Source organism: Balaenoptera musculus, chromosome 11, assembly GCF_009873245.2.
Source record: "Balaenoptera musculus isolate JJ_BM4_2016_0621 chromosome 11, mBalMus1.pri.v3, whole genome shotgun sequence".
Classification (NCBI taxonomy): domain Eukaryota; kingdom Metazoa; phylum Chordata; class Mammalia; order Artiodactyla; family Balaenopteridae; genus Balaenoptera; species Balaenoptera musculus.
The window spans coordinates 63,227,754-63,244,331 of NC_045795.1; the positions used below are offsets into that span (position 1 = coordinate 63,227,754).

The window sequence follows — 16,578 nt, forward strand, 5'->3', positions numbered from 1 at the left end:
CCCACTTAAGTTCCACTTCCTCCATTCCTGTAGTCCTCTATCTAGCCTATAAGGTGATCTCTTTTCCCTAAGCTTTCGTGTCACTTAGAATATTCCAAATTATTCAATATCTACTAGATTACCAATCCTTCTCCAATTTGGGAATAATTTTTTCCCCTCCTCAAATTCTATCTGCATATTTCATGACACTAAACGTTGACTACTTTTAGTATTATTCATTGTGATCCTCATCTCTCTTACTGGAATGTCAGCTTTTAAGCACAGGAATGGAATCTTACGTTTGTTTTCAAAATGCCTAGAAGGACCCAATTCATAGCAAGCCCTCAAATACCTGCCATACACACTGTCTTATTTCTAAGTGTTTCACATGTAGTCTTTTTACTCCATCTCCACCAACTGCCCTACTTATCGAAAGCCACCATCACTCACCAGAATGCAACAAGAGCCTTCTCTGGAATTGTCAGTATTCTAAACTGCTAATTTGGTCATGTTTAGTTTCTCAACTGCTTCTAGTGCCAGCTCCTATTTCCCATTTCATCTAAAAACAGCATTTCATCAAGATTTCATCATATCCTTCTACATATGTTGCAGAATACCAAAAGCTTCTTTCAATATATATTGTACAACATGTAAAGTGAACTATATCATTCAATTTTATATCTCTAGTCCTCAGTACAGTATCATAGTCTAGTTCTCCATAAATAATGATGGAGCTAGTCTAGAAAACTATTACTTCAGAAATTCATAGCAAAGTATAAGAATACAAGATCAATCAGTTTAAATTACAAATAAAAAGGATCCTAAGGGCAAAGTACATATAAATTAACATAGCTGTAAGTTCCACAGAATTTTTTTTAATTGACAAAACTGTGGAGTAGTGCTCCCTCAGGGTACACAGGCACTTGAGTGAAACTGGCGACTACAAAAATTTTTATAAAAAACAAACAAACAAAAAAGGAGTTAAAAAAACCCCCTAACTAAACCAAACAAAAAGTAATCTTTCTAAAGATAAGGTAGGTAGCCAAGGAGAATTTTAGCAACCAAAATATTTCTTACTGGCTGTAAGGGCTGAGGCTGCCCTGGTGCAACTATTGTAGTCACGGCTGTGGCTGGCTGTACCACCACTCCTTGTGGGTGAGCTGTGAAAATCTGTTGTCCCTGGATGTACTGAAGACTTGGCTGGGCATAACTCTAAAAGATAAAATGAAGAAATTCACAATTTATAGTTTTCTAGCTCTTAATAAGCAGTATCTGACTTTGAAGTTGACAAATCTTATTGGAAGATACATCCATTAATTTTTTTTTAACTTTCAATGTGAATATTTTACTACAAATGTGTAAAACAATCTTTTACTTCAAACTCTTTTTTTCTTTTTTGAATAATTCCCTAAGTCATTTACTTACTTTGATTTTACTTTATCATAAAAAGTTAGAAAACTTTTTTGAGGCGGAGGCGGGGATGGGGGTGGGGTGGAGTACTCATGAAACCTGTCCAATTGTTTGGCTTCAATGAGACTTGAATAACAACTGAAGTGCTACTCCTAGGATATCTGAGAAAGAGCTCCACACAATGCTCTTTACAGAGAGCATTTTAACTACCAATTCCTAATAACTAACAGCTTGTTTTGACCAGAAAAGGTCAAAAGGAGTGATCCACAGTAGAGGAAGTTGAAGGTGATCAAATTTTAAACTAGTTTTCTAGCTTTTTGTAGGTTTCTATAAGAAAGACAGCAGAATTCAATGTATCTAAAATCCTTATGACACACTGATTTATATACATAGTGCTTTATCAAGCAGAAAAGCCCTTTTGCATATATTATCTCACTCAATCCTGACCACCATCAGAGGTGGGTGTATCTCCCACACCTGGAGTTATACAACAAATAAGTACCATGGCTAGCTAGGACTTAAACCTACTCTGAAATTACGATAGAAAAACTGTTTAAAGAAGTGACAAGAAGTCCTGAAAACAACCTTGTTTTGTTAAAAGGTGATGACTACCAAGGAGCTGAACAGATACGTATTTAAGGACAGATTTTTTTTTTTTAATATTTATTTATTTATTTATTTAATTTATTTTTTGGCTGCACTGGGTCTTCGTTGCTGTGCGCGGGCTTTCTCTAGTTGCAGCGAGCAGGGGCTACTCTCCGTTGTGGTGCGTGAGCTTCTCATTGCAGTGGCTTCTCTTGTTGCGGAGCACAAGCTCTAGACCGCAGGCTCAGTAGTTGTGGTGCACGGGCTTAGTTGCTCCGCAGCATGTGGGATCTTCCCGGACCAGGGCTCGAACCCATGTCCCCTGCATTGGCAGGCGGACTCTTAACCACTGTGCCACCAGGGAAGTCCCTTAAGGACAGATTTTGACCCTATAAACTGAGATTCTATCAGGTAAAATGATTCAGAAGTATTAATTGATAAGTACTCAAAATACAAAATATAATCAAAATATAATTATTCCAAATGATACCAGTAAAGACCCAAGGAGTCTGAATAGGTAAATATAGCTGCCCAGCAGATTTCTGGATGAATAATTACTGAGAAGACACACAGAAAGAGGAAGAATACAATACATGATTCAGTATTGCAAACAGCTTAATCTACACATATCATAAACCAGATTCAATGCTAACTGTCAAAGCAGAACTGTCAGAATAGTATCATGAAGCTGAGAGAAAAATGTATACCTTAGAAATATTTTCATCTCTAGGTATTTGGATACAAGATGGGAAATATGTGCAACATCAAAAATTTTGTAGAAATTTATCTCCTCACCTAACTCCTGTCCCAAAGCCTGAAATTTGATTAAATCCAGAACACTTTTCAACACTGACATATAACCAGACAATACTGAATCAGAAGTCAGTACCAAAGAAGTATTAGCAACAAAGATGACCAAATACTGCTTAACAAATTAAAAAGCATACTCTAAAGATAAAATATAAATAATTCTTAAAGTTCTACTTTAACTTTGATAAAATAAACCATAAAACAAAACATATCTAACCGGGCTCTATTCTATGATCACCAATTTATCTGGAAAGTTAAGTTTCCAAGGAAGTTTCTAAGGGCCAACGCCCAGAAGGAAGCATCCTCAAGAGGCAAGTTACTGTGCATGTAGGAGGTTAACACATATGTGCTGGTAACCCTGATTCTGAGTAGAAACAGTTTCTGGGAGGCTGAAGAGGACAGATGGATAAATTGGAATTTTCCCAACCCACTAAGCCAAACACCAGATACTGTAACGAATCCCAAATTTAATTTCTTTCTGACCCACTCTCCTAATCTAATCGATTGGCAAATTCTGTTGGCTCTGAATTTTTTTTTTTTTTTAAAGAAAGGCTAGCACTAACTATAATCAGCAAGTTGACTATGTTTTACTATAGTCAAATTCTTTCTTTTTTTTTTTTTAATTTTTTATAGCTACTTTATTTATTTATTTATTTATTTTTGGCTGTGTTGGGTCTTTGGTTCGTGCGAGGGCCTTCTCTAGTTACGGCAAGCAGGGCCACTCTTCATCGCGGTGCGGGGACCGCTCTTCATCGCGGTGCGCGGGCCCTTCACTATCGCGGCCCCTCCCGTTGCGGGGCACAGGCTCCAGACGCGCAGGCTCAGTAGTTGTGGCTCACGGGCCCAGCTGCTCCGTGGCATGTGGGATCTTCCCAGACCAGGGCTCGAACCCGTGTCCCCTGCATTAGCAGGCAGATTCTCAACCACTGCGCCACCAGGGAAGCCCCTGAATTTTTTATATATGTATGTACATGTGTATGTGTATCTGTACGTATGAGTTTATATATATGTGTGTGTGTATGTATATATATATATAAAAATACATAAAAATAAAATCTGATCATTTCTTACATCTCTCCTTCTACTATTCCAGTATAAGTGGCCATATTCTCTTGCCTAGATTATTCAACAGTCTTTTAACTGATCTCCCTACTTCTGCCCTTGACTCCCACAATCTCTTCACCCAGAGCAATCAGAGTGATTCTCTTAAAATACGTCAAATCATGCCAGTCTGCTGTAACTGCTCCAGTGGATTTTCACATTATTTACACTAACAGCCCAAATCCTCACAAAGCCCTGACCATCTTGTTCCTACCCAAGGCCTTGACATCATTTCCTACTACAGGTATACCTCAGAGATATTGTGGGTTCAGTTTCAGAACATGCAATAAAGTGAATATTGCAATAAAAAGTGAATCACATGAATATTTTGGTTTCCCAGCACATATAAAAGTTATGCTTCACTATACTGTACTCTATTAAGTGTGCAGTAACATTAGGTCTAAAAAACAATGTACATACCTTAATTTAAAAATGCTTTACTGCTTAAAAATGCTGACCATCCTCTGAGCCTTCAGAGAGTCATGATCTGTCTGCTGGTGGAGGGTTGATGGCTGCTGACTGGGTGGCTGTGGCAATTTCTTAAAATAAGACAATGAAGCTTTTGCCACATTGACTGACTCTTCCTTTCACCATTTCTCTAGAGTATGTGATGCTATTTGATAGCATTTTACCCACAGTAGAACTGCTTTCAAAATTGGAGTCAATCTTCTTAAACTTGCCTCTGCTTTATCAACTAAATATATGTAATATTCTAAATCCTCTGATATCATTTCAACAATCTTCACAGCCTCCTTACCAGGCGTAGATTCCATCTCAAGAAACTACTTTCTTTTTTGCTCATCTGTAAGAAGTAACTCTTCATCCATTCAAGTTTTATCATGAGACTGCAGCAGTTCAGTCACATCTTCAGGCTCTGCTTCTAATTTTAGTTCACTTGCTATTTCTACCACATCTGCAATTACTTCCACCACTGAAGTCTTCAACCCCTCCAAGTTATCAATTAGAGTTGGAATCAACTATATCTTCTGGATAACTTGCTGCAGTTTCTACATGAGCACTTGCTGCTTCACCTTGCACTTTAATGTTGCAGAGATGGCTTCTTTCCTCCAACCTCATGAACCAACCTCTGCTAAGCTTCAAACTTTTCTTCTGCAGCTTCCTCCCCCATCTCAGCCTTCATAGAACTGAAGAGAGTTAGGGAACTGGTTCTGGATTAGGCTTTGGCTTAAGGGAATGTTGTGGCTGGTATGATCTTCTATCCAGACCACTAAAACTTTCTTCATATATATCAGCAATAAGGCTGATAAGACTATTTTGCTTTCTTATCAATTTCCTTCAAGAACTTTTCCTTTGCATTCACAATTTGGCTAACTGGCACAAGAGGCCAAGCTTTTGGCCTATCTCAGCTTTCAACCTGCTTTCCTCACTAAACGTCATCATTTCTAGGTTTTGATTTAAAGTGAGAGATGTACGACTCTTCCTTTCACTTGATATTTAGAGGCCATCGTAGGGTTATTAATTGGCCTAATTTTAATATTATTTTGTCTCAGGGAGTAGGGAAGCCCAAGGAGAGGGAGAGAGATCGGAAAATGGCCAGTCGGCAGAGCAGGCAGAACACAACATTTACCGATTAAGCTCGCTGGCTTATATGGGCTCAGTTCATGACACCCCAGAACAATTACAATAGTAATGTCAAAGATCACTGATCACAGCTCACCGTAACAAATATAATAATAATGAAAAAGTCTGAAATAGTGCAAAAATTATCAATTTGTGACACAGAGACATGAAGTAAGCAAATGCTGTTGGAAAAATGGTGCCAACAGACTTAATTTGACACAGGGTTGCCACAAACCTTCAATGTGTAAAAAATGCAGTATCTGCAAAGCACAATAAAATGAGGTGTGCCTGTACTGTCACCTTAACTCATTTAGAAAAGGAGGGGCTTCACAATTATATCACACATTTTGAATGACAAACATTTCATATCCTGATTTTGAAAAAAAAAATTTAAAAGCTAGATCAAAATACTAATTTTGAGAACAACTGTCAACAGGATGAAACATGTTATCTTCAGAGTGATCAAGAGGTTAAACACCCAAATCTAAAATAGAAAAATGCTAATATTTTGGAGGGTAAAATTTCTTTGACCCTCAGTGAAACTACATTCATGAAGAATTTATCTGACAAGATCACAGTTGTGTAAGGCTTATCATGGAGACACTCTAAAGGATTCAATTAATGTGTAGTAAAGCTGTGGTTTCTTTAGCATGAAAAGTCTGGCTACAAATGCTGGTTGTGAGATAACTTCTAAACTGAAATGGCATTACCCAGCTTGATCATTCCCTGTATTTACTAGATATGGCTCCAGACAAATTTTATGTTTCTAAAATGCAAAGATATATTTAAAGGATAACAATTTATCAACAGGAAGGAATGTTACACATACTGAAAATAATTCCCAAAGGAAATGCGAAAAACATCTTAACAATATCACTGCAAAACAAAAACAGAAACCACAAAAAACAAAACCTAAACAAACAAAAACCAAAAACACCCAAAATTGCAACATTCATTTGGAGATATAGTGTTTGCAACTCAAACTGTCAAAAAGTAGAGGGAAAATAAGAAAGTCTGTTGGAGATTGGCTCTGCCTACAAGGGACTTGAAATTACACAAAAGCTAATTTCTCAAACATAAATCCAGTCTAGAAATATCTTTAAAATGTGACTTCTAATGGGAATTTTAAGAGAGGGTCCAATATGTTATAGAGGGGAAAACATAATTGTTCCGCTCCCACTTCTAAAGGGAAAAAAACAGCTATTACTTTATATCTGAGTCACTTCACTTATGTGAACAATTTATAGTGTAAGCACTCAATTTTTTGAGATGTAATTTAGTGTAACTTTTTAAGAATAGGTCACTCTAATGTCACAAGACCACTATAAAGCACATGGCCTCAGTTAAAACTGAGCTTTTATGTCTAATAAGCAGCTGTGGCAAAAAATTAAAGTCACCTTCTGATAACACATCTGCTCCAAATTTCAAAGATACTGCACATGTACACACACTCACAATTTATATTATACCATATCACATACTACTTCACTGTCAAGGTTATTATACCTTATTATAGGTTATTATACCTCAGCTCACGTTGGTATGGTTGATATTTGATTTGAACAACACAGGCCTCAACATAGACCAGATATATGAGCCAGACACCAGATAGATGACCTTGATCAGCTGTAATTCACAGCCCACTAATGTCAATACTCTCAGTATTAAGGTAACTAAGAACTATAATTAAACCTTCAAGGTATATGGTGCTTTAAATTTATCATTACTAATATCCATTATCTCATACAAACCTCAACCACTCTGAGGCATTCTGCTCATTTAATAAATGAGAAAACTAAAACTGAAGAATCTAAATGCCTGTCTCCAGGACACACAGTAAGTGACAGACTAGGACTTAAAATACACACGCTAACAACATGCTCTGTGCTTCTCATTACCCAGAGTTGAACATCATCTCTGATCAACTAATCTCATAAAGAAGGGAAGGATAGTCTGAACCATCTTAGTCCATTTATCAACTACTCTTGCACATGAAAAGCAGATTAGGGAGTCAATAAATGACTCCTTGGTAGGAACAGACTGAAAACTTGAAATAAAATTGTAATACTTGAGTCTTAAGGCTATGACTAAACCCTAGAGAAATCTTTTACTCACTGGGATGGAAAAAATTAATTCTATTTTAAAAGAACAACCATAAGATCACTGAGCTCTCTACTAAAGAGTCTTTAATTCTGTAGGAGGCAGAATTATGCATAACAAACACCACCACCAACAACAATAAAAAGCTACTAAGAAAACTGATAGCCAATAACCAATAATGCCCATTTTCTTACCTGCTGTATTTAGCCCTATAACATTAGTTTTAAGCCAAACATGAAAGGAAAAACACACACACAAAAAACTAAGTATAAGAATGTTCAGTGCAGTATTATTTATAATTATGAAAAAGAACTTTCAATTTAAACAACTACCCCAGGAAAATGGATAAACAGCAACCTTATAAGCAAATGTGGTATTATACAGACGTTAAAATGTGTATGTGTATGTATGCATATATATATATATACACACACACATAAAAATACAGAGTAATTTGGAAAAATGGTTAAGAATCACGTTACACAGAAAAACATGGGATAAAAAAACTTCCAAGTCTTCAAAATTACAAATTCATAAAATATATAAACATGTGGTTAAAGAGATCATAAAAAGTGAAGGCAGTTAATACAGTTAAGGTTTTCAGAATTAAAGCAGGACACTGTCACGGCCTTTTGAACAAATTTTGATACAGCTTCATAACAAAAATACGAACAGAAGTAAAAATTACTTCTGTTACTTCAATACTAAGTAATGTGTACAGGAAACATCTCTGGGAGTCTCCGCCATCCACAATAATTCACCTTTAAGGTGTGACGAGGAATGATGGGAGAGAAATAGGAATGTGGTGAAGACAATGCCTTAAAGAGTCTTTTTTTTTTAATGTATTGGTTTTATAAAAAAGAAAAGAAATTTGATTAAAAACCACAAAAATACACTTCAAAAGTTATTCTCTCTCTCTCTCTGATCACTTGCTTTTGGGGAAGCCAGCTGGCATGTTGTAAGCAGCGCTATTGAGAGTGGTAAGGAACCAAGGACAGCTAACAACCATGTGAGTGAGCTTGAAAGTAAACCTTCCATCCCCTGTCTAATCTTCAGATGACTACAACCCTGCTTAATAGCTTGACTATAATTTCATGACTCTGAGCCAGAACCACCCAGCCAAACTGCTTCTGAATTTCTGACCCACAGAAACTATGAGATAATAATTACTTACTGTTTTAAACTGCTAAGTAATTTGTGACACAACAGATAACTAGTATATATAAAATTAGCCAATATGTAAAAGTGGTCAATGGCAGGACTTCCCCCTCACATCAGATTTAACATCCCATAAACAGACAGTAAAACAGAGAAGAGAATTTCCAAAATTAGTTACCTGTACAATTGGTGGAGTTGTCTGTGAATAGGGTGATGTCACACCATAGACAGTTGGACAAGCCTGTCCTTGATAATATATGGTTGCTTGAGACTGTGCAGGAGAGTACTGCTGCTGTACACTCACGGACTGTTGGTTTGAATCCCAAACACCATAATTCTGTCCCTGGACTGGGCCTGGGGCTGGCACTGGCAAGACGGTGACACTGGAGTCTTGGTGTACCACACCATCACTTTGGGCCACATACTGTGAACTGGAAACTTCCACAGGGGCTGCCACATGTGGCACCACTGGCACAGGTGGAGGGGCAGCAAGGGGTTCTGTAGAATGTCCCACCAAGGGCTGAGAATGATCATAAGGAGCAGGAGAACACACAGGATCCATGCTGGGTGTGGGGAGGAGCACCTTTCCAGCATTAGGATTGCTGGGATCCACATAGGCCTGCATGGGATAACCTGGTGGGTAGCCAGCAAAGGGGTGATGAGGGGCATTGTAGCCAAGAGAGTCATAGGGCAGTGGAGATGTCATTCCCAGGTTCTGCATCTGCTGCTGTTGTTTTTGAGCCTCCCGCTGAGCTACCTCCTGCTCAAACAACTTCCGACGCTCCTCTGTAGAAAGTTTATTGCGATCTTTAATTCGTACTTTCTTTTTAGAAGTTGGTGTATCATATCTAGAAAGAAAACAATTAGAGCACCACAAAAAGTTTTTCCCTAAATCAGAGACATAACCAAAGCACTAATAAATGTTATGTCACTCGATACTAAACCATTAACCACACCAACTCCAATTTGGCACTGGTTGAAAATCATACTCAAAATTACTTAAGGAGTTTTGCAGATAGGAGAGAACCTCAAGGAAATAGACACTTAGATGAAAATAATAACTTTATCCTTATCCTCAGCTTCTAGAACTTCAAATTAAAGATACATGTAGTATCCTAAATAGATTCTTCTTTATAGTTAAGTTCTGTAGTTCTGTAACTACAAATTCTGAAATTAAAACAAAAACCCAAATACACTAATAAAAGCTACAGAATTTGATGTATGTCTGACCACACCCATTAATATCAACACAGGTTAGTTAAGTGAAAGATAAGCATGTACACATAAAAGTATGGGGAGTTATATTCACATACTCTTCTTTGTGCAGTACCAAGTATAATATATTGCTAAACCTAATACCCTGTGATAGTTTTGACAACTATCCCCAGTAAGCCCCCAAGAAACCATCAGCTCTAACATTCACAAGAGAACTGAGGACTTAAAAGATTCTTTTGTGAAGTTCTCTGGATTGAATCGAACTTTTGAGAAAGGCTCTTGGCAAAAATGAAAAATGACAACTAATTTCAAGATGTTTCATTGCAAAGAAACATCTAATAACAGATTCCTGGATAAGGGTACAACATTTATCCAAACAACAAAAAATATATGGTCTAAAAACCTCTTAGTTGAAAACATCCTTTAAAGTGTTAGTGGGGTGGTAGTACCCTTAGCTGCCTGGCAGAAACAAATGCAAACAGTCTATAGAAGAGAGCACCTTAAATCCAGGCCTCAATGAATTCCTACAGATTAAGTTCTAAGGAACAGGAGTTCATTAGAAAATAAAATTAATCTTGTCATTTGTGACAACATGGATGGACCTAGAGGGTATTATGCTGAGAAAAATAAGACAAAGAAAGATAAATACTGTATGATTTCACTTGTATGTGGAATCTAAAAAACAAAACAAATGAACAAACAAAACAAACAGAGTTACAGATACAGAGAACAAACAGCTGGTTGCCAGAGGGGAGAGGGGAAGAAAGAAACAGGTGAGAGAGATTAAGAGGTACAAAAATTCAGTTGCAAAATAAACGAATCACACAGTATGAAATGTACAGTATGGGGAATATAGTAAAAAACTATGTAATATCTTTGAAAGGTGACATACTGTAACTAGACTTATTACGGTGATCATTTTGGTATAGAAATATCAAATTACTATGCTGTGTAACTGTGTAACAGGAACTAACAGTGCTGTAGGTCGATTATACTTCAAAAAAATTCACAGAAACAAACTCATAGAAGATAAACATGTACTAGGGATATAATGTACCACATGATACATATATAATGAACACTGCTTTATGTTCTATATGAAAGTTAAGAGAGTAAATCCTAAGACTTCTCATCACAAGGAAAGGTATTTTCCCCTATTTCTATAATTTTGTATCTACATGAGATGATGGATGTTCACTAAACTTACTGTGATGATCATTTCATGATGTAAGTCAAATCATATGCTTAACATCTTAAACTTATACTGTGCTGTATGTCAATTATATCTCACTGAAAGCAAAAAAAAAAGTATATAATTATAAAATTATAAAATACCCCCCCCACCCCACACACACACAAGTGAGAGGAAGAGACACACAAAGACTGCTGATACTGGAATTATCACACACAAAATATTAGAGATGTTTAATATGTTTAATAAGATAAAAGAGGCTATTAAAAATATGCCTAAGGAACAGGACCATAAAATACTATCAGGCAGATTTGAATAAGAACCCCATGAAGCATCTAGAAAGGAAAAAGAATGAAAATTAAAACTCAATTATCATATAAAATTGAAATTGCACATACCTGGCAAAATTCTACTTAAATATCCAAGAGAAACTTTTGCACATGTACACCAAAATAAGATAACAGCACTATACATAACAGAAAAAGCTTTATAACAAAACATTATACAGTAATAAAAATGAATAAACTGACACTGTTATGAATAAATCTTAGTAAATAAATATCAAGTCAAAACAAAGTACTGTCAAATTAAATGCAAAATAATAGCCTTTTCATACAGTTAAAACTAATATATTTTTAAGAGATATATATTAGATGACATAAAACTATATTTTAAAAAAGGCAGGCCAGGGTATAATGAACACAGACTCCAACAGATACTACTTGTTATCACAAGTAGTAAAGACAGGGGACGGTACAGAAATAAGTGACATAGCAAGATTTATATAATTGTTAAGATCCTGACTTTTGTGCTGGGACCTCCAGGGCTCATTACATTATAATAAATGTATGGAGAAAAGGTCCATGGATAGAAATAAATGTCATGAACCAAGAAATAACCTAATATTCAATTCAATTCAGTGCCCATAAGAGCCATGGTATGGTTAAGCAAGAGATTAGATCTGAAGAGAATTAGTAACTTGGAAGATGATCTTCATATTTAAAAAGTTCGATGAATTTCAACCAGGTTGAAAAAAAAAAGAAATCCTCATATAAACACAGGGTAGCGATAATGCAGAACACCAAATACAAAGATAACTTCTTAAAAGCAGGTCAAGAGAAAAGCCAGGTTACTTAACAAAGAATAGCAACCAACAAGTTTCATAAAATCAATAAGGAAAGTCAGAAGAATGAAGAATAACAGCTTCAAAGTGTTGAGAAAAACTGTCAACCCAAAAGAACTTCCTTTCAAAAATGAGAATAAATGTTCACATAAAGACTTGTTCATAGCCAGTAATATTCACAATAGTCATCTGGAAACAATCCAAACGCCTATCAACTAATGAATTTATAAACAAACTATAGTATACCTATACAATGGACTACTACTAAGCACTAAAAAAGAACTGAGACACATAATAACATGGATGGATATCTCAAATATAATATGCTAAGTGAAAGAAGACAGAATATATTTTACAGTATATGATACCATATATATGACATTGTGGAAAAGACAAAACCAAGTCAGAAAGGAGATCAGTGGTGGCCAGGGACTAGGAGTAGAAGAAGGGGACGCACTACAAAGGGGTAAGAGATAATTTCATGAGGTGATGAAATGTTCTATTGGGTTGGCCCAAAAGTTCGTTTGGATTTTTCTGTAAGATGTTATGGAAGAACCCGAATGAACTTTCGGGCCAACCCAATATATAACCTCTGTGGTTGTAGTTACATAACTGTATGCATCTGACAAAACTCAATGAGCAATACACTTAAAATCATGAATTTTACTGTAAGCAATTTATACTTGCTGGTTAAATAAAGCTGATTTTTAAAATTGAGCGTGAGCAATGCAAACAACATATGAAAAAGACTTTTTAGACAAAAACTGAAATATTATGAAGAGAAACTCACTAAAAGAAACCATTTAGGGACTTCCCTGGCGGCGCAGTGGTTAAGAATCTGCCTGCCAATGCAGGGGACACGGGTTTGATCCCTGGTCTGGGAAGATCCCACATGCCAGGGAGCAACTAAGCCCAAGCACCACAACTACTGAGCCTGAGCTTTAGAGCCTGCAAGCCACAACTACTGAAGCCCACGCACCTAGAGCTGGTGCTCCTCAACAAGAGAAGCCACCTCAATGAGAAGCCCGCACACCGCAACGAAGAGTAGCCCCCTCTTGCCGCAACTAGAGAAAGCCCGCATACGGCAACGAAGACCCAACGTAGCCAAAAATAAATAAATAAACAATTTTTAAAAAAGAAACCATTTAAAGGGGTCTGAGATAAGAAAGAAAAGAAACTAGTAAATGTAAACAAACTAAAAAAATCAGTTGGTCTACATAAAAAAATTAACAATAACTGATGGGAGGAGGGAGAAGGAATTATAATACTGGACAATAATACCATGTAAATTGGGAAGGCTGAATGGTCAGAGTTGTTCAGAATATTGGTTAGCTTTAAATTTTATTAAATTGAAACAACCAGTTAAAGAATTAAAGAATTGTCACAAAAGATAAAAAAACAAAAACAAAAACAAAAACACCCAATCAGCTATAAGCTATTTATTAGACACAGAAAAGTTGAAAGTAAAAGGAAGGAAGAGCCTTCCTGGGACAGGCCTTCCCCCATATCCTATGCTTTAGCTCCTCTCTGAAGTACCTAGACAACAGTATTTGATGCACATTTCCTGAGCTGTTTTACAGATGTGAAAACCCCCACCAAATGGAAGATGTTAACTACTTAAAGACCAGGAGCACATAGCCCCAGGCCTCCTTAAGCCTAAGGACTGATAATATTAACCCCTGTGACACCACCCTGTTACCTCACCATCAGCCAATCACAGAACAGTGCACAAGCTGATCACTTACCCTGTGACCCCCCTCCCTCACCTGGCTTTTAAAAATGCTTTGCAGAAACCCTTCAGGGAGCTTGGGGTTTTTTTTAGAGCATGAGCCACCCATCTTCTTGCATGGCCCTGTGATAAACCTTTCCCTGCTCCAAAAAATAAAAAATAAAATAAAATAAAAGGAAGAAAGATATACCAGTTAAATCCTACTAAAAGGAAGATAAGCATATTTCTATGAATATCAAACAAAAGAGACTATAAAGCAAGCTTCAATAAAATTCTAAGAACTGTTATCATACAGATCAATTAATGACAAATTGAAAATTTAACAAAAAGAAATTTAAACACATTGTATATCCTAATAGTATTTAGAACTAGATTATGATGAAGCTGCATTAACAAGAGTAGTTCAAGCAGTCTTACAGTTCTTAAACACTTTTATTAGAAGAGAAAAATTAATGAGCTAAGAATCCCAATTGTTCCAGTTAAGAAATTAAAAAAACAATATAACAAGCCTAAAAAAGTGGAAGGAAACAAAATATGAGTAGAAATCAATTACCAAGATAAAAAATGCTATCATTCTGTGATTTGCATTGGAGGTATTGCTAGCAAAGTAACATGAACAAGGCATAAGAACTAGAAAGGAAAACCAAAACAAATTCATATGATATGGACTGTTGACAATGACAAAAAAAGGAGACAGTGGGGCAAAAAAAAATCCTATACTCTTGAAATTAATACAAGTTTTGTATGGTTAACAAACATAGGATCAATATACAAAGGTGAATTGCATATCGAAACACCAAAACCAAAATGAATATGTAACAGAAGTTAGGGTTCTCAGAAATAAATACACCAAAAGATACACAAGTTTTTCTGGAGAAAACTATAAACAAAGACATTAATGAAAAACTTTATCTTCATTAAAAGTATTAAAGAAGACCTAACTAGACAGAGAATATTCAAATACTCAAAGCAGATTCTAAGGAAGAATAAATCTGAGAAAAGACAGGGCATCCCATAAGATCAAGTAGGGATTGGCCCTACTTGCTATCAAGACTTAAATATAAGATAGTCATAGGAGCCCAGAAACAGATCCTCCCATATGTGAAAACCTGTTGGAAAGAGGCAGCACTGCAGATCAGTGGGGAAAGGAGGGGCTTTCAAGTAGTAAATGATGCTGGGACAACTGGGTGTTCACTTAGAAAAAAATGAAACCAGATTCCTACCTTAAAATATATACAAAAATTAATTCCCAATGGATTAAGGACTTAAATCTTGCTAAAAAAAGAAAAAGTGTATACACACACACACACACAAAGTCATCTCAAGAATTGGGAAGAATTTCTTAAAACACTGTAAACACTAACCATAAAGGAAACATACAATATATATGATATATTCAATTACACCACAATTAATAAATTCTGTGTATTGAAAGATACAGAAAGAGTCAAAACACAAGTCATAAACTGGGAAAAAATACTTGCAGAATTATATTTAGAATATAAAAAGAGAACCCCTAGAGCTTAAAAAGACAAAATTTAATGAACACCACATATAAAATGACACTTCACAGAAGAGTAAACAGAAATGGTCAATAAACATATGGCAAAATGTTCAATCTATTTAGTAATTAGAGGAATGTAAATTAAAATCATGATGAATTACTATTATATACCCAGAGAACCCAAAATTAAAAATTCTGACAACTGCATTACATGACTGCTATATCTCAATTTTTTTTGAAGTATATTTAATTTAAAAAGAACTTCTCGGGAACAAATGTTTTCTAGTACCCAGCAGGTAATTATGTGGCCTGTTTTTCTACCAGCAGCACAAGACAGCCTCTGACACAGGGATCAAACAACATTTTGAACTGGTATGGTGTAAGATTCACTAGAAAACATAGGGTTATCTCCCATCAACCCCCATTCCCCTTTAAAGAACAAATCTCTGGCTCCTCAAATAGCATTTAAACGTTATGAAGTAGAAGCCATTCGAGTACCAAAAATCTATTAGTCTTCACAGCTATTATTACTGTCAAAAGAGGCTCTCAGTAGTTATGAGTAGAGTTTCCTTTTATACTCACTCACAAAAGAATACATTTATTACAAAAGCACTTGTTGCCCCAAATCAGAAGTGTATCACTTGGGTACTTTTTGACTTGCTCAGAAAAGAGAGTAACTCACATAGGCCACTTACCTGTCATCTGGCCTTTTTGTTCCCCGCTCATAGGCAGAAGAAGGTGGTGAGAGGGAGCCCCTTCGTTTCCTTTTCTCTTTATTTTGAGTTTGTTTGTCTGGGTCTCTCTCTCTTGACCTGTTAGGAGTCTTTGGGGCAACTGTTTGATCTCTGAAGCCAACAGCATCCCTTCCTCGTTCGGTTACTAAGGGAAAAGGGTTTTTTAAAAAATTTACTTGGTAGATTTTTCTCCATCATGATAGTATACCAACTGTATAATAAAATTTCTATCCAACAAACAGATCTATGGACTCCTCCTTCATATACCCAGTCCCGAATGTGGACGAGACACAAGGTCTTATATGCTTGTGTGCTCTACTTCCTAAAAGTCTCTTCCATGAATGCCCTTTTCTACCT

At 36.2% G+C, this 16,578-nt stretch overlaps 1 protein-coding gene across 4 annotated transcripts in view; it reads right to left on the reverse strand.

The window, feature by feature from the left end:
• Positions 1-16,578, reverse strand: part of SETD2 (SET domain containing 2, histone lysine methyltransferase) — a 119,624-nt gene that overhangs the window by 14,368 nt on the left and 88,678 nt on the right. For 2 of the 4 annotated variants that reach the window (XM_036867939.1, XM_036867938.1), the window contains exons 14-16: positions 16,183-16,366; positions 8,903-9,572; positions 1,057-1,191 (exon numbers count right to left, since the gene is read on the reverse strand). In XM_036867939.1, the coding sequence (XP_036723834.1) occupies positions 1,057-1,191; positions 8,903-9,572; positions 16,183-16,366 (989 nt within the window). Of the gene's footprint in view, positions 1-1,056; positions 1,192-8,902; positions 9,573-11,302; positions 11,467-16,182; positions 16,367-16,578 lie in introns of those variants that run through there. The other 2 variants (XM_036867940.1, XR_005021739.1) reach the window with 2 other exon arrangements.